General features: G+C 31.5%; 1 protein-coding gene across 11 annotated transcripts in view; it reads right to left on the bottom strand.

The window, feature by feature from the left end:
- Nucleotides 1–26,245, bottom strand: part of Sarm (sterile alpha and armadillo motif) — a 167,209-nt gene that overhangs the window by 18,459 nt on the left and 122,505 nt on the right. For all 11 annotated transcript variants that reach the window (XM_088257861.1, XM_088257862.1, XM_088257867.1 and 8 more), the window contains 4 exons: nt 19,347–19,499; nt 12,325–12,488; nt 5,822–5,982; nt 4,086–4,231 (listed from right to left, as the gene is read on the bottom strand). In XM_088257861.1, coding sequence (XP_088113987.1) covers nt 4,086–4,231; nt 5,822–5,982; nt 12,325–12,488; nt 19,347–19,499 — 624 coding nt within the window. The remainder of the gene's footprint in view (nt 1–4,085; nt 4,232–5,821; nt 5,983–12,324; nt 12,489–19,346; nt 19,500–26,245) is intronic.

The raw sequence follows: 26,245 nt of genomic DNA, 5'->3' as shown, positions 1-26,245 counted from the left end.
TTTCATCAATATATGAAACATTTGAAAATCAATATATGATAGGATTTCGATGCGTTCTTCATCATTTTTAAACATCAAAATATTCAAAACACGTTTCACAATAGATTTTAAGAAATAGGGGTATTTACCAAGTAAAAGTGACAGTCCAATCACTCAATGAAAAAAATATTATTATTATCTTTTGAAAGAAGAAGACAAAGGAATCACAATGGGAATATTTTGGACTTGAAGTTCAATTTAATTGGTTATTTACTATGGGAAAGTATTTATTAAATGCTTTACTTATTTAAAAAAAATTATCTAAACGAAAACCAGTTTTATTTGTAAGTAAAATTACAATGCCCCGTTGATTCATCAAAATTATGAAGTAGTGTTTTAAAGTGGTATTACACAGAGCGAACGATGAATGATAAGGAGAGTGTAATATTACCATAACACAAAGTTAGCAATGCTTTTAATACACAAAATATATAATAGAGATGTGACTGTTCGGTAACTGTTACCTTTTCTCGTTTTATATTCTTTTCAGCTTTATTTTTCGATGCCATATTGTCAAATTGGAACTATAAATACGTAATATGCAGCCAAATTTATGCGATTTTTGTTTGATAACATATAATCAAAATATAACTTTGTTTTAAAATAACTATAAGTATTTCATTTCAACTTAATTGTAATGTCCACCGATTTTGAAGCAAATAGCTTCTTTTTCAATATTGATTAATAGTAGTATTAATCAGTCTTCAAAAAGAAACGGTTAGCTTCGAAACCGGTAGACATTATGATTAAATTATAGTAAAATACATACAGTGATTTTAAAACATAGTTATATTTTAATTAAAATGAAAAATCACAAAATTATTGCTTCAAATATATATTATAAATATTTGTTTGGATTGTAAGCATTTTGTTGCGGTGTGTCCTATTATAGCCAATTGAAAGCGAAGCTGTGCATGGAGGTTTGTGCTTAGCGATAACTATCATCAGAGAACCAAACCCTTAAAGAGCCCCTAGGGGTGGAACACTTCCTCGAGCTCCTGTACATGGTCAAGGAAGTGGTTCTCAGTATCTGCACGGCTCTCGCGGTGGTCGTCAGGGCACCGAATGCCATCACAACTCTACTGAGCGGCCCCGATCAATACTAAGCCTTGTACCTTCCATAAAGATCGTCTCCTCGGCATGCCAAGGCGACCGCACTGCTGCGTGGTTCGGACGCGACTGAGGGCTAAGTGAGTCTCGAAGAGGAAAGAGGGTAGAAATTTCGTAGAGGGGGGTGAGTTATTTGTTTTGAGGGGAAACTATTTTGCGCAACAAATTTTCATACAAAGCCTTCTACGAGCTATACATATTATTGTATATCATACACGTGTGATGCGCAGTTATCACATTACAACATCAACGTTTTAACATTTTGGACATCTCAACATTGATGAAGAATAATATGGAAATCTGTCATAGACTGATCACTCATATGGAAGAATTGGTATTTACTTAATTATTTAATCCATATTTGGACACATTCAAAATTTTGTAAATAATTATACCAGAAAAAAGAAACTCCCCAATCTTGGACTTTAACCCAGGACCTTCGGATATCGCGTCCTATTTTTATTACAGACTTATTGCAAGTGTAAAAATGACATATGTATGTATATATGCAGCATGGCATGTCAGTAATTGCAAACTCGTTTTTTAAATGACTAATTGCGTATGCTCAGATATCTGGTTTGTTTAAACCGAGCAAAAATAATAACTCCATCAGTATGTGAGTACTAAATGGATATGTTAATTTTTATTTACAATTAGACACGCACGTTTTGTGAGTGATAAAGATCGTATCTACTAACTCGTTTGTATGACATATCATGTTTTCCAGTAAAATCATTCGTAACATTTATGAAATGAAGAAACTCGGACTTTTTAATTTAATAAGGGTGAAAGGTTTATTCTTTTTTACTTTTATTAATTACTCTATTTCATGAGTAGATACCTGAAGTCAATATAGATACCCCTGCAATTTTTATAATTCAATAATTAGATATTTATTCATCAAGGAAAAAAAGTGCATTGCTTCATTACTGCTGCTACTCTCTCTATGCGTTTGCTTGTTAAAACAACAACTATACAGCTTTTTATACTTTTGTGACCGGGTTTCGTCGTTATAAACATCATCAGACTGATGGCAGGGTTATACACAACCAAGCAGGGGTTGACATTAGAAAAATGTTACAAAGTGTTGAATAAAAAAATTGTAACCCAAACATCCATATTCTTCTTCATCTATGTTGAGATGTAATTTTTTTTTTAATAACTAACTTTTAGCAAAATAAACGTATGATAGTGCATAGTTTAATAATAAAGTCGAATTAATTTTCATTCATTTGCGAATATGTTTTTATGGAGTTGGCGTTTAATTTGTAAAACTCCATTTTAATTTATGTATTAAATGTTAAATCGATTCACATTTAATTCGTTTGAAAATGCCACAACAAGGCGAAACAATTGTCACAAAATTTATTTTTTTATCTGTTTTTTAACAATAAAATACAACTTGGTAGACTCAAAATATCAGTGTTTGATGTAACATTCAATACATAAATGTAAATATGTACTTAGAAATTACATTATTTTGATCGTTGATCGAAATTATTTGGATAGTTGTATCCGAGTATTCTTCGTTCATTTTACATATTCGGTGTAAATTTTGTATACTATATTTCACATTGTGATTCGTGCGCCCGCTACTTAAGCAATTTTGGATGGACAGTTTGGTAAAGGCGAATATTTTCCTGCACCTATTTTTACATTAAAAAGTTGAGGGCAAGTCATTTGACCTTAATTAAAATAATTATTCGAGGCAAAATTATAAATTATCGCAATTTACATATGACTATGCTTAATGTAGGTGCAGACTTTTTTTAGGTAGGTACTGTCATTATCAATTTTAAAATAGGGTGATGTGACCAATTATTGACAGTCAACCAAGTACTGACCCTAATAAGACTCAAGTATATACTTGTATTACTTTGGTTAAGAAATGCTTTGTCCTTTTAAAGACATACTATGTACATAATAAAATTAAATACAATTATTTATCGATTAGCCATTAATTTTGTGGAATAACATGATGATTTAAATATAAAAATAAAACACTTGTGTAACCAAATTTTGAGTTTATTAATGTAAACACGACTAGTTTCGAGAACTACAGATGCTCTCAACAAGTGAAAATAATTCAGGTGAAATCGATTCGTGTTTACATTAATAAACTCAAAAAGTGGTTTTGTACAAGCGATTAATTAAATTAAATTAATAAGTGGTCGGATGAATAAATGCATTGATAATTAAAGATTTTAAATATATATATATATATAATAATAATAATAAAACCCTTATCCGCACCCCAATGGTGCATAGGGCACTGCTTCATATAAACGCAGTGTTATCTTGATCGTTTTATACATGAAGGAAAGGTGATCAGCCCTCCGCTTCAGGTACCAGTCCAGGGTAATATTGAATAAATATTACAGTGAAAAAATCACTAATATTTATTTGACCCCCCTGGGAATCGAACCCGGGACCTCCAGAACGGTAGCCGAGCGTGCTAACCATTACACTACGGAGGCGGAGATATATATATATATATATATATATATATATATATATATATATATATATATATATATATATATATATATATATATATATATATATATATATATATATATATATATAAATATATTGTTTAAATATTCAAAACATTATACAACTTGTAAAACCATAAAATTTTTGCGTGGTAGTCACAAAACCGTACAACCATAATAAGATAATTATAACCGAATTCCGATTGAGTGGAGTATTTATTACAAATGATGCGAACGGAAGACGCCAAGATTGTTTTTGCAAAACTGGTGTGGCGTTCTATTATCTTTAAACTACCCGTGCGGGGAAGCAGCGTAGTACATACATACTTAGTTTTTTTAACAATCAAAATTATCAAACGTTTACTGGTCCTCGGCGATAAAAAGTTTAGGTACCACTGATTTGAGGTACCAGGATATCATAACAATGAAGGAGGTCTTTACCTTTTTGAAGGCTGCAGAGTGCGAGGCGGCCACCTCTTCCCTGTGGTGAGATATGGAGTTGGCCTGGAATTCTCTCTCCCTTTCAGCGCTGAAGTTCTCCCTGACCACCTTCCGAACGTTCTTCTGGAAGTTCATGTCCATTGAGCCTGGGAAAAATAAAAAATTAATTAATTAACACCTTGGGTGTGGTATATGCGCCAGGCGCGTATTTCTAACATTTCCGCTGTGCGGAATATGCGCTAGGTGCGTATGACTAGGTTTTTAATTTGATTAGTTTAAGTAGTGAATTATAGCAACAGTTTATTTGTTTTATTTTAATAGTATTATTATCACAACATTTTGAGTGAGTCCAAATACTTGTACACATGGGTTTTCTCCACTTCGGAGGAATACAGATAAAGAGGAATGTGGAAGTCTGGGTATTTACAGTGCTTATGACTTGTAATTAACCTTGTTTGACAAACACACTACTCAAATTGAGTAATGTGTGGTTGTCAATCAAGGGTAGAATGGTGAATGTTGCACATGTGTAAAGAGTTCGCTTAAACCAGCCTATGACAGATAGTAAGCCCTGTAAATACCCAGAATTCCATATTCTTCTTCATCTATGTTGAGATGTCAATTTTCAAAAATTAAAATACACTACTTAAATTCATAAAAGTTAGGAGTCGAAATAATCGGCGGGTAAGTATGAACGTGGAAGAGGCGAATAATGTTTGCAAAGACAGAGTGGTGTGGCGTTCTATTGTCTCTGCCTACCCCTACGGGGAAGCAGCAATTTCATTTTATAAATGTAAATTCATTTTTTCAGAAAAATTATATAAATTCATGGTTTTCGACCCCTGCCTTGTTGTTCATATAACGTAATTTTGTCTAGCCGCGCTAAATATAATCACAATAATCATTTAGATTGCACAACAGATAGTAATATAATAAAAAATGGACGAATCATTTAACGCCAGAACACGTGGGAGTTTGTAAATTTAAACCCGTATACTTTTCTTGATTGCGTTGTATTACTGTGATTCATTCATTCAGCATGCAACTTATCAAAGCATGAAATTCATCGGTCCGATAATCTGAATACCGAAGGAAGAAAACATTGCATTGCGACTGATTTTTTAACATTTTAAAACTAAAGGTAAAGTATGGATGAAAGAAAGTATGAAAGTTTTAAAAAAAGGATATAAATAAATACTAATTATCAACAAATAATACTTGTTTTATACAGGATGTCCCATAATCCAACGTTTTCCTTTTAAGGGGTATTAGGTCACCTCATGACTCACCAAAAATGATATATGTTATTCAGTATTGTGAAACATACATTAGATTCCTAAAATATGAAAATTTGAAGAAGTGTCACCCACAAACTGATCTAAGGCGCAGATGTTAGACGTAGATCTTACAATTCTAGGTCCTTATGTATAGCTACATAAGGACCGTCAGTCCATTTAATCTTCACATTCGTTTGAAAATGCCATAACTAGGCGAAACAATTGTCACAATATGAATTTTATGTGTTTTTTAATAAAATACAACTTAGTAGACTCAAAATTCTGTGTTTGATTTAAAAATTAATACATAAATAAATTATATCAGATTAACTGGCAAACGCTCTAACTTTGTATATGTACTTACTATAAAATCAGGCCAATACGAAATTATTAATTACAATATTATACCGCCAAGAGATGTCAGTACAAAACTTCAATCTAAGGATAGTTGATACTCACTGCTGCTGTTGAGGGCGGAAGTCGGAAGGTCGGGGAGGCCCAGGGGCGGAGGTACGGCCGGAACTGGGGGCGTCTCGGGATCCGGGAAGGTCACCAGCGGCTCATTCAACTCGCAGTCCGGGTCTGCCGCGTCAGCCAGGTTTTCCATGGAGTTTCGAAGTCTGCAATTAAAACACAAAAAAAATATTTAAAAAAATCCAGCCCATGACAGGTCATACGCCTTATATATATATGACTTGTCGTAGGAGCTGTCATAATTGTAGGTAAGGGCGTCCAAATAATATTTTTTATAGCTAGCAACACTGGTCACTTATTCCGATATTAAAACTAAAATTTTACTTATCAGAGGATTAATTTAGTTGAAGATTTCTTCATCTTTTTCTTTCAAATAAATTAATCAACAAGTAAAAATGTCCAATTGTCAAAATGTCTAAGTGCTAGCGGTCTATTTAACAGATTATTTAGATCCAAACTCCCATATTTTTCTTCATCTATGTTGAGGTGTCAACAACAAAAAAACTTATACGAGTATATGGAGAAAACCTAGATTTATGAACAAGTATTTAGTCATACACAAAATATTGTGAAAAAAATCCATCAATCAATTCGGCAGTCACGTTCTGGTAAAATCTATCCATTCTATATTTTATTTTTAAATACCACTATATGATAAAATAAAATAAACAAATAAAAATAAGAATCAGCTATCTCTTCGTCCTTCATTATCCCAAGGACACAACTGTAAAATTTAGGTTTCACAAGCGCTGTTTGAATAATTTCATACGGAATGCATCGAAACACATATCACAATACATTTTTAGAAAAAGTGGTACATACCATATCGGCTGTCCAAATTTAAAACACAGTAAGGGACATTTTTTGTGGTACGTTTTTTTTTTCATTTTTGGACTAAATAGAATCTACTTAGTCCAAAAATGCAAAAAAAAACGTACTACAAAAAAATGTTCCTTTCTGTGTTTTGAGTTTGGACAGCCGATATACCATACAAGTAAAATATTTTTTTAAATTCAAACTATCTAAAAATATGGTATCTAGGAATGGTAATAATAGATTAAATAGAAATAGACAAGGCAAAATCAGAATAATGCAATTGTATTATAGTTAATTATTGTATTTTTTTATAAATATTAATAAGTTGTGTTAAAAATTTGTAACCTTGACAGTTAAATCTGGAGTTTCAACACAAAGATTCAAGGTTCAAAGCGAAAAAGCTTGGCAGAGCCTAAGAAAATAATAATTAAATCAACCGTGGAAAATTCTACATCGAATTTCGTAGCCGCAAAGAAAATACTCCGAAATACAGAAAAGCGCTATAAAATACCGGGAAAACACGCGGTAAAGTCATAGAAAAGGAAAATTGGCACGGAATTGTAGGTTGGGGCGTTCAAATATGTTTTTTTATAGCTAGCAATACTGGTCACGAAATTTAATAAACTAACAAAACAAACATTATACTTATTATTATTCTATTGTCGTATTGTTTTGAAGTGTATTTTTGGGTTAAAAAATTATTACATCTTCAGGGACATCCAACCCTGAAGATGACAAGATGCTTGTCGAACCGGTTGGAAAAAAGGTACCAAAAATAAAAATGGTTAGACAAAATGTTTGAGAGAGAAAAAACACTGTCCTTATCACCCATTGTTCACTTTGTGTAATACCACTTTTATAAAAACTTATTCGTGACTACCGGTTTCGGAAAAATATTCCATCATCACGTCATTAAAATAAAATGATTACGATTTGACATTTGTATAAAAAATAAATTTTTGAAAGAGAAAGACGACAAATGAATTTTGTAAGTTTTTTTTTAGTAAATGAAAATAGATTCTTATGAAATCAATTTTTATTAAATAATCGAATGATGTAAAAAAAATTACAAAAGTTGATAAAATGTGCTACAAAGTATGTAGCAGCAAAAAACATTAAAGAAACATTTGTTTTATTTTATTTTAGTGTCGCTGTTGGTAACAGGGCAATGCCCTCGAAGGCGAAACACCTGTCACAAAATAAATGATTCAACATGGTCATAAATCTTGTTCTGACTTGGATTATTCATAATAGTTAGCTTAATACCTCGTTAAGTACTGTATTATATTGAATAACCCACGCGCAGTCTATGCCCATATGGGAATTTCGTTTATGTTACAAAAACGTGTAATTATAATTTATTTATTTTTAAAGCAAAATTTTAATTAAAAACTATAAATAAATAAAATGTTAATCGCGCTTGCACATTATACGAAGGCAAACAAGATGAACAATTCTACGCTTCAGAAAATTTAAATTGAATACATTTCAAAAAATGTAAAATGTTTGTAGGATATTTATGTAACTAACAAACTAACCATCACGGTGCTTCCCCGCAGGGATAGGCAGAGAGAACTGAACCACATACCAATCTGCCTGTGCAAACATTCTTCGCCTTTTCCACATTCATGCATCTCTTCATACATACACACTGATTATTCCGACTCCTGATTTGACCATTTTCAAGTATTTTGCATATTCAATCATGCCGAGATTTCCTCGGCCTTCGTCTGCTTCTATTACCAATCACATTCGCCTCATTGATTTATTTTAGTTTTTTTTTCACACATGTGCAAACCACCACACCTTTCTTAAGTTATCGACTTATATTCATGTATACTTCACAAATATCCTTAACTATATACAATACACACACTATACATATATATGTACTTTGAAAAATGTAATATTATTTTCTCCGCACCCAATAGTGCATAGGGCACTTCTCCGCATCAGCTATAAACCCAGGATGATGTTAAATAAATATAAGAGTAAAAACTAATATTCATATTGACTCTCATGGGAATCGAACCCAGTTCAGGGACCTCAACCACAGTAAGCAAACGCGCTGATCACTACAATATGAAGGTGAAAAGAATGTTCAAATCGATACCAAAATGTAATTATCGTTAAAACAATTTTTTAACTATATTTCCTACCATAACCTTCCATTTGTCACATAACGTAAACTCGCTAAATCGTGCCATATTGTCTTTTCTCCCATAAAGAACGGTTGTTATATATTATTTTATGTCATATTTTATTAGTTACATAAAATTATGTATTGATAATGTTATAGTCGAGTTGACATAACTACATGTGATTCGATAAATGAAAAATGAATAAAAATGTACCTTGAAGGTTTCAGAAGACAATTCTAAATGCTTGCTTTCCAAATAGTTCCAACGAAATATTATTGGAATTGCTGTAGATTATTTATTTAGAAATATTCAACGAGTATTATTACATCAGATTTGAAACATTGGAATTCATTTTAGAATATCGAACTTCTACACATTAACAAAATTTTAAATATAGAATATTCGAACACGTTTTCCAATATAAAATTTTAACGCATTATTTCAAATATCGAATTTTCAATCAATTTTAGAACATCGAATTTTTACACATAAATACGATTTTAAATAAAGAATATTCGAACACGTTTTTTAATATAATTTTTTTAGGAGTATTATTTCAAATATGGAATTTTCAAACACAATTTATAACTTCGAATTTCTGCACATAAACACGATTTCAAATACGGAATATTCGAACACGTTTTTACAATACAAATTTTCTACGAGCATTATTTCAAATATCGAATTTTCAAACACAATTTAGAACATCGAATTTCTGCACAGATACACGATTTCAAATACGGAGTATTCGAACACGTTTTTGAATATCGAATTGTACTTCGCTCCGATTGGCGTACATCCGTCACGAAGAGCAAACTGCGACTGATAAATACATAAAAACAGTCAAGCCGAACAGAACAATCAAGTGTAAATGTATTTTTAAAAATAAACCTCGTCTGACTTGCTTCATTTAAAATACAATGTGACACACGGATTTGATAACGAATGAAAAAAAAGTGTTAGGTATTTGAAAGATGGCGGAAATGAATAAATTGAATTTTCAACGATATAATAGTTAAATTAAGTTTAATTTTTCTTATTTTATAAAAAATTTAACCCTAGTTTTGTTTTATGAATAAGGTTATTGATGCGTTTTATGGAAATATGCCGGGATTTAATTGGCATAAATATATAAACTAGAATAATAAACAGTATGAAACGAATATTATTTGTAATTAATTTATATTGATGAATTGTTGAAATCATTTAGTAAATAAATGCGTTTTTATTTTATTTTATAATAATAGTAAAAAACCCTTATCCGCACCCCAATGGTGCATAGGGCACTGTGTCATATAAACGCAGTGTTATCTTGATCGTTTACATATGAAGGAAAGGTGATCAGCCCTCCGCTTCAGGTACCAGTCCATGGTAATATTGAATAAATATTACAGTGAAAAAATCACTTATATTTTATTTTACCCCCCTTGGGAATCGAACCCGGGACCTGCAGAACGGTAGCCGAGCGTGCTGACCATTACACTACGGAGGCGGACGAATAATTATTTTATAAAGATCATCTCAATTCCACTGTCTAACTACTGATGGAAGAGTATTTCATGCCTTCGTGTTCGCAACAACACAGCCCCACTAGCCGAAAAATTTATTCGATTTAACAGGCAGATGGTGCTTTCCCAATAGAAAAAAAACTGGATAAAGCAAATAATAAGTACTTTACGTAAAAACATTATGATTATGTTATTGTAATTTTAAAATATATGAACGATTTTTTTTTTAATTTTCAACTATTTGTTTATTTATCGAAGCGTGTTATATTTATTTTTATTTACATTTGTTTTGCAAAGAACCACCAAGCCACTTTTAGTGACTTGTCCGCAGAGTTCTTTTTTATTTATTTTTCAATAATAATATTTATTTAAATAACAAGAGAAAAAATATTATCATGTCCAAAACATTTTAGTTGTACCTATCGAAATCCTTGTTCACAAATCTGGGTTTTAAGTTATTTGTACATTTTGACATCTTAACATAGATAATGAAGCGTATAAGACCCGTCTAAGCGATCACTTAAACCAGCCTTTGACACATCCCAAGCCCTATACATACCCAGACATCCATAATTTCCACCATCTATGTTAAGATATCAAAATCAATCATATAAAAATAAATATATAACATACATTTCGAGGACCTCTATCAGAGTGGCCATCTTAGACGCAGTTTCGTTTTACGTAGCACAAAAAAATAATAAAAACTTTTCACAGTCCTCCGAAGTCGAAATTTTATGAAGTCGTTAACGAATACAAAGCACAACGTATGTAAACAGAATCGAACAATATTTAGAACACATTGTCTAATAAATCGGATAATTTTGATCAGATCACTATGTGAATTTTCAATACAGACACAAGTTTAAATGCTAGATAAACAAACGAAAGCTCAAATCGTGCATAGCAGACGAGCACCACACGCAAAATAAACACTCATCATGCATGTGGAGGCATTTATACGCTGGTCAGCGCGTAGACTTAGAAAGCTCGTCACAGGCTTAGTCAGGTATTAAAAATAGCGGTCTTTAATGAAATGATCATCCTCGTGGTCGGGTTTCGAGGAAGTGCGTATTTTTTTTTGTGTGTGAATAACTAACTAGACTAAATAATAATACACCCGCAGTGGTAGGCAGAGAGAATAGAACGCCACAACAATCTGTCTTTGCAAACATGACTGTATTTCTACTACTGTCTATCAACAGTAGAATGATGATGAAATGGTTATTCCTAACTATGTTCCTATTAACTGTAGACTGATGGATGGACCTGATGATGGAATGATTATTCCTAATAATGTTCCTATAAACTGTATACTGATGGATAGACCCGATGATGGAATGGTTATTCCGAAACCGGTGATCAAAATAATTGTTTTAAGTAGTATTACAGAAAGTGAACAATGAATGACAATAACGGGGTTATATTACCATACCACAAAGTTAACAATGGTTTTATACAAAATATTCTGTTTCAATGACTTATAATTATTCACATACATATTTTGTGTCCAAATACTTGTTCGCAAATTTGGGTTTTCACCATTTATTAATTATATTTACAATTTTTTGACATCTCAGCATAGATGAAAAAGAGTATGTAAGTTTGGGTATTTACAGGGCTTATTACATGTCATAGGCTGGTTAAACGATCACTTTACACACGTGCAACATTCACCATTCTACCCATTATTGACAACTGTACCTACTACTCATTTTTTTGTTGGTTTATAAACCTTATTTAAAAAAAGTAAATACCCAGACTGAGAAAACTAAAATACTTTTTAAAGATAATAAATACTCTTTGTTAAGATGCCATATATTTAACAAATAATAAGTGGAGATAATCCATTTTGTGAACAAGTATTTAGATACACTAAAAATGAAACTGCTCAATCCAGGACTATAACCCAGGACCTTCGGATATCGTGTCCTATTTTTACTAAAGAGATAAAGATACTATTTGCAAGGGTAAAACGACAAACACGAGATGTCAAAAAATTAACTCGTAATTTGGTTTTTACCTGGAAAAACAAGGCAGCTGCAGGTTTTTCATTTCCGTGATGGAGTTCTTGAGCTCCGAGAGGTCTGACTTGGCCATCTCCGCCGACGTGAGGTGGTGGAGCCGCGAGGAGGCGTACTGACGACTGCTGCTTGAGGAGCTGCTGCTGGTGGAATTGGAAACCATCTGGAATCAGAAAAACACTCATCAGGTGAGGAAAACAAGAAAAAAAATGAAAAAATTCTTAAATGTCATAACAAACCCCGTTTGAAAACCGAAACAAACCATCGAAATTGATCTGTATAAAGCTGCGTGTTGGTCCTCGGGTCGACTAAAAACGCATGTGATTAACATTTTTATGTAGGTTTAAGTGTGTGAATATTACATGTTGTTTTTTTCGCATGCTGTTGTTGTGATTATGCTACGTTCGAAGCCGGTTGTATTATATATTATACAACAATTTTGTAAACAAAAGAAAAGCATCACATATTTCGATGCTCATACGGAAGTCTGGTCTTTTATCAGGCTTACGAGATGTCATAAGCTAGCATATATTTATATGGAATTGAAGAAACGTAAAATGATGAACTTCATCCATCATCTTATGTATCAAATATTTTAATGTAAAATATTAATACAATTCTTTTTATAAATAAATTTGTTTGTAAAAGTGTTTCATAATAGCTACCGTATGAGTACACACACTGAAAGTTGTACTGTATTTCAAGTGAGGTATAAGTTTCTTAATAAGAGATATGATTGTATACCGCAGATCGTACCTGATAAAGATAATAATATTATTATAAAAAGCTCAAACTACAGAGAAGCTTTCATTTGAAAAATAAAGATAATCACAAAAAATATACACAATTCATGTTCCGAAATGACACATGATTTATTTACTTAATGGACTGGATGAATGATTTCTAGAGTCTATATTAGTAAGTTCGTTGTCCTTGTTAGACCAGTGCAAGTAACTCACATATTTTATATTGAAGTTGTTTAAAGCGATGCACGTTTATCTTCCGAAACGGAACACGCTGTATAAACATTGTGTTGTATAATGTATACACATCACATTTGCAATAAACAAATGTGTTTGACCCCTGCCTTATCGATGGGCGTGACGTCATATTAGCGTCGCGACACTGAATCAACAGGCCGTAGTGTTGGCCCCGGATCGCACTCGTAAGAGGAAAACTGACGATTCGACGAACAACACAACCGTAATGTGTTATGATTCCCGCGGGCGCAGATTTAGACTGGGTTTCTCGATGATCTGTCGCGGCAAACTATTATAGAAAATTTTGAGTATTTTGGAAGGTGACAACACTATACTGTTTATTTTTACGCATGAGATCACCTATTTTATTTTAATCGATATTTCATATATTATGTAAATACAATTGAAAAATGGCGATTGATTTGGTTTTTGGAATCGATATCTGGACTTCGACGCTTATCACACCAATTGTTGTACAAATTTGGTTGCGTGTTCCGTATTTCTAGCTTATAACATATTTGATAATTTGACAGCACTTTAACTTATATAATTTATTGATTCGGCGTTATTTTGTGGAATGACATATTAATTAATAAAAAAATCAATAAGTGTGAAATAAAATAAAACTCATTAAGCAAGTGTTATTATATAAGTATTAAATTTTTTGAAAAATATTAAAAAAAAAAAACAAAGAAAGCATAAACAAAAGCAGTAAAATATTCATGTGAACCGTTGACATCTCTAAATAGATGAAGTAGAATATGACAGTCTCTCTATTTATAAGGCTGTCAGCTGTAGGATCTGTCGTAGGGTGATTTAACTGATCCACTTTATACACGAGTAACATTCACCATTCTACCCATGATTGGTAACCACACTACTCAAATTTGGAAGTTGGTTTATTGTTAAATTCACACCTTCTTTCACATATCGCTCACTCCTTTCAAGAACTTGATTTGTCATAAATCAAAAAACTTGATTTTTCAGGAGAACGTTTTTAAAGTTTAAAAATATAACACAATGTATAAAAATAAATTTCAAGCCACTTATTGAACTTTTTACTACGCAACAGATCTTTTTAGGTAAAACCTGAAGGTTTTTTCTTCATTTGAAAAATATTTAGTATATTTAAAAAAATAATTAAACAATACCTTTTCTTCAAAATGCAAAAACCACATTTTTTGCCCTGTAGCGGGTAAATACTAAGTTAAAAATATGCTTCTTTTGCTGGGATATAGTACATTTTCTGGGCATTCTGAAAACATGCACAACTGAAAATGGACGATTTTTGATTTATGACGTTCTTGAAAGGAGTGAGCGATATAAGTTCTCGCCATCATCTACGGTAAGTTTGATTTTTTTATTTAGCGGAAACCTTCATGAAATCTATGTAAGATTCTTCCCGAATTATTTTACAAACGGGAAGATGCCTTTAAACGTGATGTCCAATTTTTATTAAACATAGAATTTGGCCAATTATTTTAGTCACAATATTTTGATGTGTCCAAATCTTTATTCACAGATCTAGGTTTGTCCACTTAGGAGCTATTTAAACGACATCTCAATGAAAGAAGATTCTTCTCAAAATTTGTTATTCATCTATGTTAAGATGTCAACTCCTAGACGGATAAACCTAGATTTGTGAACAAAAATCTGGACACACTAAAAAATTGTGAATTATAAACCGATGAAAAATAACTAATACCTACAAAAATGATGCCGATATGAAGAACGGCAAGGGACCAGTAATTAATTATTAAAATATTTTTATTCTACGGTCAGTGCGTAAGAAGAAAGGAAATGAGTAGGAAAAACAGGAATTAAGTAATTAAACAAAGCGTTTGAGTGTTTTGTCATCAAATGGTGTTATAACATGAACATATAATTACACATATAATACGTAAAATGTGAATCACCTCAGAAATGGATTACCCATTTTCTAAAAACCAAATTTGTAATATCTCATTTACCGCAAACCATAATCATCACCGCCCGCCTACATTTGTAAGCATAACTCATAACTCATAACTCAAAAAAATTGGCTAACAACATTTTGAGTGTGTCCAATTATGAGAGTTAGTTTTCATATTATTTTTTGACATCTCATCAAAGATAAAAAAGAACATAAAAGTATGGGCATTTATAAGCTAAATTAATAAAAATGAAAATAATATTTTCTGGCGTTTCTCATGTATGTGATTATAATCCAGGATTCGGACCTCACATACTAATATAAGAGTTTCCGCTCCTTAAAAAGCTTATTTTCATCTCACCGATATATATCTCTAGTGAAGTTCTAGTGATTCAAGAACAATATTTCTAAATTTGTTCATATATATATAGAACATTCAAGAATTTGAGTAGTGTGTTTGTCAATGATGGGTAGAATTGGTGAATGTTACACGTGTGTAAAGTGATCATTTAAACCAGACTATGATGGTCGTCAGCCCCGTAAATGCCCAGACTTCCATATTCTTCTTCATCTTTGATGAGATGTCAAAAAATAATATGAAAATAACTCCTGTAATTGGAGATAATCCAGATTTTGTGAATTCGGACACACTCAAAATGTTGTAATTTTTTTATTATTTGTTCATGGATTATTTATTTTATAAGGCTTGATTACTTATTGTATATGATTTGTCACATTGCTGAGCAAATAAGCATACCCCTGCCTACTCTTCCACATTCAGGCATCTCCTCATATATATGAGTTTATAATCGTCGATTATTTCGACTGACCACTTTCAAGTACTTGAAATACTTAGTCATGACCAATGTTAGGAATACTTGGTATGCCAAGTATTCCTCTGTTTTCCTCTGCTCCTATTTCCAAATTATATATTTACACATTTTTTTAAATGTAAAAACATAATCATAAAAAAATAATATAAGATTATAAAGGTGGCCACAAGTTTAACAGAGTTGATTTTGTATTTTTTTTTTGTAATTGATGCGTAGACTTAATTATTTGTCGTATACGATTTGTTACATTTGTGACCGAGTACGCTCCGAGGTAGCGACATATAGAACTGACTCATTCCCCAGGAAAACCCTGTCTGTGATTTATGTAAGATGAAAACAACATTTCACGCGTGTCATAGTTCCTACATATCGCTCACTCCTTTCAACAACGTCATCCATAAAAAAAAACTTGATTTTTCAGGAGATCGTTTTTAAAGTACCTATAAAAATATAACACAATGTATTAAAAATAAATATCAAGCCACTTATGGAACTTTTTACTGTACAACAGGTCTTTTTAGGTAAAACTTGAATGTTTTTGAAAAAAAGTTGCATAACATAAAAAAGAAATAAATAATTAAAAATAAATAAAACTGATACCAATGTCTCTTCATATAAAAATATATTGCATAGGTTTATTAGTAGGTGTGTATTTTTTGGCAAGTCACTCTAGTGGTTGATAACGAAGTTCCGAGATTCGCCGCTAGGTGGTGGTAGCGGTAAAGGAAAATCAAAATTTTCTTTGAAAATTTTGCGAATTGTGTACGTTATTAAAAACAATTTATGTGGACAATTTCCATCATGAATCTATATGCAATATCGCGGTAAAACAATTGATATGGGCAAACAATATTTTATAATACACACAAAAACAAAAAAGTTTATTAATGATTTATGCATTTTACTATTATAAGATTTTATGTAATCAAAACTTGCATTTATCGGTGTTATTTAGAAGAAAAAAAAATTAATGAATCTGGGTAACCTTTTCTAGTGATATTTTAAATTCATTTATTGATTCGGCAGTCACTTTGTGGTAAAATCTTTTTAATTTATGTTTTACTTAGTAAATACCACTATTTCTTGAAAATGATGCGGAATGCATCGAAACACGTGTCACAATAGATATTAAGAAAAAGTGGTATTTACTAAGTAAAACAATATTAAACGTATATAAACGTTCTCGTTGGAAGGGACAAGGTAGAAAGTGAATTAATTAAAGCCCATGTGTAATTATTTTACTGTATAACCTTTACACTATAAATTGTTATTGTATCTATTGTATGTAATGTATATAATCTAATAATTACAAGAAAAAATATATATTTAAATTTAAATATATATATATATATATATATATATATATTTTTTAAATATATTTATAAAAATATATATATATTTAAATGTATTAACAATAAGTATTTCGGCTCAACACAACCAATCCCTAAAGAGCCGTAATACATATAGTAAAAAAATGTATGTATGTATGAAATAAATAAATAAAATAAAAATTAAAAAATAAAAAATAAAAAAAGTATTAAAAATTAAACTATGCTTAAATGCAATGCAATCGAAAATCGAAAGTGAAAAGTACAACCGATGGCAAGAAGCTTGCAGTCGCCGTGAACAAAGTTGAGGTTTTGCACTTGTCCATTGCAATAAAAAAAATCTGTTTAAAAAAATGTGTTTTTTACCTGTCACAGAAAGTTTAGGTTTTATATATTTATAATTTTTTAAACGGTAAAAAAAAAGTGTATAAAATTACGTAGTATTTTTATACATATACACTTTCCATCACAAGGTCCAATTTTAACGGCATCTGTGACTACCATTCTCCTATAACATAATTCAATGACACCAAAGCGCCCTTGAGATAGTATTTTACAAAAATAAATAAACTATCCAAAATTATTAATACAATTTATTATAAAATTATTAATATTATTTCATTACATACTATTAATTATTTTGTGTTTTCAAAGCACCTGACAGTATTATTTACTATTTAGTATATTAGTATTTTACGAAATTAGCGCTAGATGAATTGTCCAAAATTATTATTATCATTACAATATTTATGTTTTGGCATTTTACATTTTTTAAAACCAAGCAAACGTCGTAGTAAATATTATTTAAGACGATACCAAAAATAAATAATTGTTTTGTACCTGAGCCAGTTAAAATACTGCAAAGGTAGCCGTGACGGCTGTACCCCAGCCAAAATACGTGGATGCCACAGAATGGTGGACGGCTGCCAAAACTTTAAAAATACTTGGCTATATTCACGCTGCTTTGTGATAATAGACTTGATAAACGACGCCTTTAAAAAAACGACATTGAAAAATACGTAGCTACGTAATATGTATCAATGAGTACTATTTAATTTTGGTTGATAGCAACACTGACAATTCGAAATCATAGACACCTTATAAACATATGTTATAGAAACAGTATTTATGACAATTAAAAAATAGAGTTTTTGACTGTTTATATTTTGGCACATACGATACACATAATTTTGTTTACTTGTATTGGATCGAAAAAAAAAAATTGGTGATTATTATATATAAGTAATGATAATTATAATAATAATAAATAAATAAATAGTAGTTAAAAAAATAAGAAATAATGGTTAAAATTTACCCTATCAAAACACATTTCGATGTACTTAAAGTCATTATAATATGGTAATTGATAATAATGTCGAGGGCATCAAAACACGTGTTACAAGTTACAAGTTAAAGTTAAATAATTTGTGTTATTTACCAAGTGCTTAACCCAACATATCTTGTTTCAAGAATTTCTTTATTTATTTAAACCTTTTATTTAATTTGACCGCAGGCTATTTACATATTCAAAAGGGATCGCAAAATTAGACCCATTTGAAATAACACATGACCCCATGAGATGTCAAAATGTATTAGTTTCCACACCTTATGTCAGTGTGGAAGATAGAACCAGGAGCGAGGCGAGCTGATCACACTCTTGGTTGGTGAGATTGCCGTGCATACACTCATCAACTGTGCTGAAGTCACAGGACTCACGGAACTGTATAAAGAGATACATGGAGAAGGTGATTGACATAAAGGAGGAAGATGAGGGAACCCGAAAATAGGACAGACTTTGCAACTTCGGGTAGACCCCAAGGCAGAAAGGAACCTAGCTGTTTTTGTAAAGGATGAAGGGGGATTTCAGCTGCTGGCAGACCAGCACTACCAATGAAGTGTCCATGGTAGATATCCCTCCCACAAAAAGTATTTGTTCCTAAGCACGCTGGGGTGGGTAAGTTCAGTTACCTGTGTGGTGGTGCTCGTGACCTGCGTCTGGCTGGATGCTAGCTGGCTTAGCTGAGCCTTTCTGCTAGACAGGCCGGACATCTTCATGTTCTCCATCATGGTTGCCATCTCCCCGCCGCCCCCCGCCGTCCCATCGGGAGAAAACTCTGCCACCTGGTGATAAAGAAATAAACAAACATTAGTCTCTTATAATTTGTAATCATAACTAACTAACCATCACGCCGCTTCCCCGAAGGGATAGGCAAAGGGAAGAGAACGCAACAGTACTCTGTCTTTGAAAACATTATTCACCATACCTGCCGATTATTTTGACTCCTGACCTGGCCACATTCAAGTATTTGACATATATGTTATTCTCATAACCTGTGTTCGATTCCCAGGGGAGGTGAAATAAATATAAGCGATTTTTTCACTCTTATTTATTCCATATTACCCCGGGCTGGTACCAGAAGTGAATGGCTGATCACCTTTCCTTTATGTGTTAACGATCAATATAACACTGTATATGATGCTGTGCTCTATGCACAATCAGGTGCAGATGAGGGTTTGAAATGTTTTGTCGTGTAATCATGATAAAATTAAAAATTAAAAATTGTCTATACTATTAATGACTCGAACTAGCATGTTAAAGGAATCTACCAGCACTCCATATAAACAGGTTTCAAAAATTAATTAAATAAAGATGTTCAATAATAAGCAGAATGGTGAACGTTACACAAGTGTATAAAGTGATCACTTAAGCCAGCCAAATGCGAGGGTGTAAGTCATGGGATGCTCAGACTTCCGTCTTACTTCATATAAAAAAATAATAGATGTTTCATCTCTAGTTAATATAACATGATATTATCTCTTGGGCATTATAAATCATGAAAATTGTTACTTTCAATTTCAAGTAGTGTAACATTTGACAGTACAGTATTGTTATAATTTAACGTAATTGAAAACAGCGCCTCTCACAGAGAGAATGAATCAAGTCTAGTGCAGTTTTGAACATTTGAGAGCCGTTTGAAACCTATTATCTGCGAATCAATTACTGTGACACGCGTCTGTCGAGTAGTCGAATAGTTTTGGAGCAGAGGTTGTCAAAGTGATGGTCCACGAAAAAATCTCGCCGGTCCGAATGTGATATTACTTGCATTTTTTTAATCTAAAGTCATACAGGTTTTTCAGTTCAAATTAGACGTTTTACAAGCCAAATTGGACGAATTGCAAACAAATTCGACGCCTTACAAATAAAATCAAATGGTTAACAGATCAACTTGGACGTTAGTATTTTTGCGTCCAATGCCGAGTGTTATCTTCCGTTGGTGAATTCAAGTCGTCAAGGTTTACTTTCGTTTTTACTTTCAACGAAAATTAATAATTGAAGCGTCTAAAGTCCTAAAAAAACAGTGAATTTAGCACTAACCCAACAACCCTAAATTATGGAACATATATTTAAATCACATTGCTTCAAAAGCACCCAGAATCATTTACAGATTCTTTTGCTCGTTATCATCCAAGTATCTCTTTGAAGATTTGAGTTTCAAAACAAATCGTCCGACATACATCCATTTTGAACTCCAATATGCCGGCAAAACGTGTCAATGCTGCATAGTTTTTAGATAATTTTTGAGCAAGTTATAAAGAAATATGTGATCGAGTATTTTTTTCTAGATTAGATCATAAAAGAGAGGTTTAGTTCGCCTGCAGAACCGCTCCCATACATTTTTCTTATCGAACTTCTTATCACGACGTTCTGGTGTTGCGTTTGATAAAGCACGTTTTTACAAGGACTTGTTTCAGGTATTATCGAGTTCAATTCAATAGTATTGGGACTGATGGAAATATATGCGATGCATGTATACTCGTACAAAATACATTTTGAAATATGCACTATTTTGGAAATACTGTTTTATTTTATATAATTCCTTAAGTAATTGATATCATAATCTAAAATTCTGTTTCATTTACAATCAAATTATAAGTTTTACTTTTTTTTCAGCTTCGTGTTTTTTGGGATAGATCGTCTGATTCATATGTGTTTTTTTGTTGTAAAGACGGTTTTTTTATTTGATTTATTTTACGAACATGAAGTGAGGTGATTATATAAATTGTCCAATAAATAAATTCTTTAAAAAAAATCAATTGCAAACAAAACATGACATTTCTTTAATGAAAACAATAATAAGAAGTTTCATAAGTCTTCTTCTTGTAACCCTATTCCGCACCAAATGGTGCACAGGGCATTGAGTCATATTAATACAGTGTTATCTTTATTAAGGCAAAGTGATCAATTATGTGCTTCAGGTACCAGTCATAAGTAATATTAAAGATATATATATATATATATATATATATATATATATATATATATATATATATATATATATATATATATATATACATATATATGTATATATATATATATATATATATATATATATATATATATATATATATATATATATATATATATATATATATATATATATGTATATATGTATATATGTATACATGTATACATGTATACATGTATACATGTATACATGTATATATGTATATATGTATATATGTATATATGTATATATGTATATATGTATATATGTATATATGTATATATGTATATATGTATATATATATATATAAATATATATATATTATATATATATATATATATATATATATATATATATATATATATATATATATATATATATATATATATATGTATATATGTATATAGGTATATATGTATATATGTGTATATGTGTATATATGTATATATGTATATATGTATATATGTATATATGTATATATGTATATATGTATATATGTATATATGTATATATGTATATATGTATATATGTATATATGTATATATGTATATATATATATATATATATATATATATATATATATATATATATATATATATATATATATATATATATATATATATATATATATATATATACATATATATATCTAAACACATTTGTACACACGCATTACTAAACATTGCTCATTCGCTGCTGCCAAAATGCCGAGCTATTTTTAAATTTAATCAGATTGATTGCTTTCAGTAATTAAGACACATACATATATTTGCGGTGTATGAAATTTTCCGGCTAAAAGTGTGAGTTTTCCAGGAAGTGGGAATGAATGGACTGGCCGCCCTGGCTCGCCCTGCTGCCCAGACCCGCTGGCAGCGAGCCGCCCACTTTCAGGCACCACGATTCGGTTTCAGGTTTCAGGAAGCTAGCGTGGTGTCGTGTTAACAGCTGGACGCTAATTTATCAGCCGTTCGTAGGAATATTCTGATTGATGGCTGCTCTAACAAAACCTCCCCTAATTATTTGAGGGCATTTATATGTAAAACCATAAAGGGGAAATAACATTAAAAATTAAACTTTATATTTTTATATATTTGATAAAAATCATATATTTTATACATATGTGGAGGTCCTCGCCAAAAGGTTACATTTCCATTATAAATGATTTTAAATAATCAGGAATTCCAGCTTGTAAAATTGTTACGTTTTGGTGCAATTTAATGATTTCATATTGGTTTAACTCAGGATTGGTCACGTTTTTTCGCAACTTTAATTAAGATTTCGATAGAATACAGTAAACAGAACAGATTTGCATTTAAAGGATGTTTTTGTGCAATATTGCAAATGTAACTATTTGGTGAGGACTTCACATATAAACTCGTATATCAGGGACTGTTTTCAAGGTTACTGATTGAAAATCTATCTTGGTATTTTACTTAAGAGTTGAATGGTACAAAACAAAGTACTGTCTTAATATTTACGATCATTAATTGATTTGGCAGCCACTTTGTGATACTATTAATCCATTTTTAATTTTAATTTCACACAGTACCTAAATAACACTATTTCTTTAAGTCCCAAAAACGTCTTTACTGTCGTAAATGCTCCCACTGATAAAAAATAAGAAACAGCAATAGCAATTAAAAAATAACCTTTTATAGACATTTCAATATTTATAAACTTATTAGAAAAAATATAAAAATGAACAAATTTTGAAAATTAGATCGAAGGTTAATGTGTTTTCCACACAACTATACATCATACCATATTTATTAAACAATTGAACACTTACTGGAAAACGTATGATAAATAAACGATAATGAAAATAATGTATAATGACAGAGAGTGATGATGATTTATATTTTATAAATAAAGTTTATATTACAGACAAAACAAAAATTAAAATAAAGGAAAACAAAAAAACAAAAAAAGTGGTTTAAATTACACAAATATATTTCTAATACAATTGGTCACTAACTGGAAAAATGTATGATAATGATGTATGATTATATAAATATAGTGTATTTTACACACATATGTATTAAAAGTTCAAGGATAGTCTGGTGAACATACGATTAGCGTGTAATAATCAATTCGTAACTGTCATAATTCATAAAAATAGCGTATCAAAACCGCAACGACAATATTGTCATGCATGGTCATTAGGAGAGTGACATTCGTGTGTTATTAATCGGCAGTCTAGTCGGTCCGGCCTAGCATGCACCGCGACCGTCGTGCCGTGACGACAAGGTAGGTAGCCCGACATAGGAAGCGCCCTGACGTCATGGCGGCGTCAAACTGAGTCGAAACGTCGACGCTGAAGTCACCCGGACGTAAACATTGACGCCTTATGGCGTGACAACACTAAACACTTACCACTAACCCAATCACATAATAATAACATTTATTGCAACGTATGAACCGGCGCGTGATCGACTTATCGGAAAAACATTATCGACCCTTTGGGCGATTGTCCACTACACGGAATTACTAGGAATTTTACTGTCCGGCACGTCAGTTAGCGTTTTAAAACGATGATTGGATTGGCTTGTGCTTTTGTCCATCTTATTCGGATCGGAGCTCTTGATCGATGCGTGAACACGTTGCGCGTAAATTCGATCACGCTAAACTGTCGTAGTCGCTTTTATTTTTCAAAACGTAACTGCCGGACGGTAAAATTCCGTGTAGTGCACAAGCGCTCTTTGACTGATGAATATTAGTGAACATTTTTTTTGGAAAAAGATAGATTTTTTTCACATATATTCAATATTTCAACATTTGGAATGTGTCCAAATATCTATTTATAAATCTAAGTTTTCTCCACTAAGGAATTATTTTTAAAAAGTTATTAAGTTATTAAAATAATAACCCCATCGGTATACAAGTACTAAATAGTTTTGTTCATTTTTATTTACAATTAGACACGCACGTTTTGTGAGTGATAAAGATCGTATCTATGAACTCGTTTGTGTGAAATATCATGTTTTCCAGTAATCGTTAGTTGCAATTCTGAAATGAAGAGACTAGGACTTGCTTTTTAAGGCGGGATATTCGAAAGCCCGCAACTTAATTTTCTTTACATACAGGTAACATTTAACGTAATGATTTTTTTTGCTTAAAACGCCGTTATTTATTGAAAAAATAAGTTTTACTTCGAAATAAACATATGATTTTGATTTTAAAAAAATAATTATTGGAAGGTAAGGAGTCGAAAAAAAAATTGTTTTTCAATACATATTCTTGAAAAATAAAATTCCAATACATATTCTAAGGAAATGTGCGCGGACAACACGTGTGGCTTGTTGTTTATCGCACAGCCCGTCACGTACTGAATTTGTATATTTGAGAGTACACCCTTAATGAAGATTTTAGTTGAAAAAAGTGCAGGTTTTTTTCACAACTATTTGAGTGTGTCCAAATACTTGTTCTTAAATCTGGGTTTTCTCCACCTGGGAGTTACATATAAGGTGGAGAAACCTCACATTTGTGAACAAGCATTTGGACACACTTAAAATGTTGTAAATAAAATAACTGGTCAAATTATAAGCTGCATAAAAAAAATTAATCATGTTTCAGGCGTCTCCCAGTATGTAAAATAATCCGGTTAGGATCTTGCATACATATTATTACAAGGGGTCTCTTATAAGTAAAAATCTTTCTCAAATCAACCATAGATGGCTTCCGTGAACTCAATCATGAAGTGACATGATACTGATGATATATATATATGAGCGTGAAAAAAATACAATAAATTAAAGAATGAATGATGACATAATTACACTATCGTTTATTTCATAAAACTGTAAACTGATGAAAACCGAGAAGGCAAAGAGAGTAGGATCATGTAAGGAGTTGAAGGAGAGAAATATACAGGTAGACAAACTAAGGATTAGATGATATTGTGGACAGTTAGGGTTTCAAGGATAGATAGATATTATATACTGCAAATAACCAATACAATACATCTCTTTATCTATACACCACATGATGCGGATATTAATAATTCATTATTATGTACAAGTCGAATTATTGACAGAATTTTGTCACGAGGCTAGATGATCACGTGTCTACCTTACAACGAACGAAAAGGAAGTTACGACCTTTAGGGTCATCAGCCGAAGACAGATTATATATTTATTACCACATTTGTTTGATTTATCAAGTTTATTGAAATTCTAATTTCAGATTATAAACGAGAAAGAATTCAATTCCAGCAATTTGAAGGTCGCTTTTGCGATGACAACAAAGTGACGTAATGTAAATACTTATTAATACTATAACATATATTGGACTTGTGTAAATTTGTAAGTGCCTTATACAGGGTGGCACAAAATTAATCACTCAATCGGAAGATGTTTTAATTTTTGCAAATGGCATAGCACGGCAATAATATTTGACATGTCGCTCACTCTTTTCAACAACGTCGTCATATATCTAAAATCATAAATTTTCAGTTGTGCATGTTTTCGGAATGTCCAGAAAATGTACTATATCCCAGCAAAAACGGCATATTTTTAACTTAATATTTACCCGCTACAGGGCAGAAAGTGTTGTTTTTGCATTATGAAGAAAGGGTATTATTAT

Source organism: Brachycentrus maculatus, unplaced genomic scaffold (assembly GCF_059751285.1).
Source record: "Brachycentrus maculatus isolate JH-2025_06_01 unplaced genomic scaffold, ASM5975128v1 h1tg000088l, whole genome shotgun sequence".
In the NCBI taxonomy this organism is placed as follows: domain Eukaryota; kingdom Metazoa; phylum Arthropoda; class Insecta; order Trichoptera; family Brachycentridae; genus Brachycentrus; species Brachycentrus maculatus.
The sequence above is the reverse complement of the archived record's forward strand: the minus strand, read 5'-3'. Positions and strand labels throughout refer to the sequence as shown.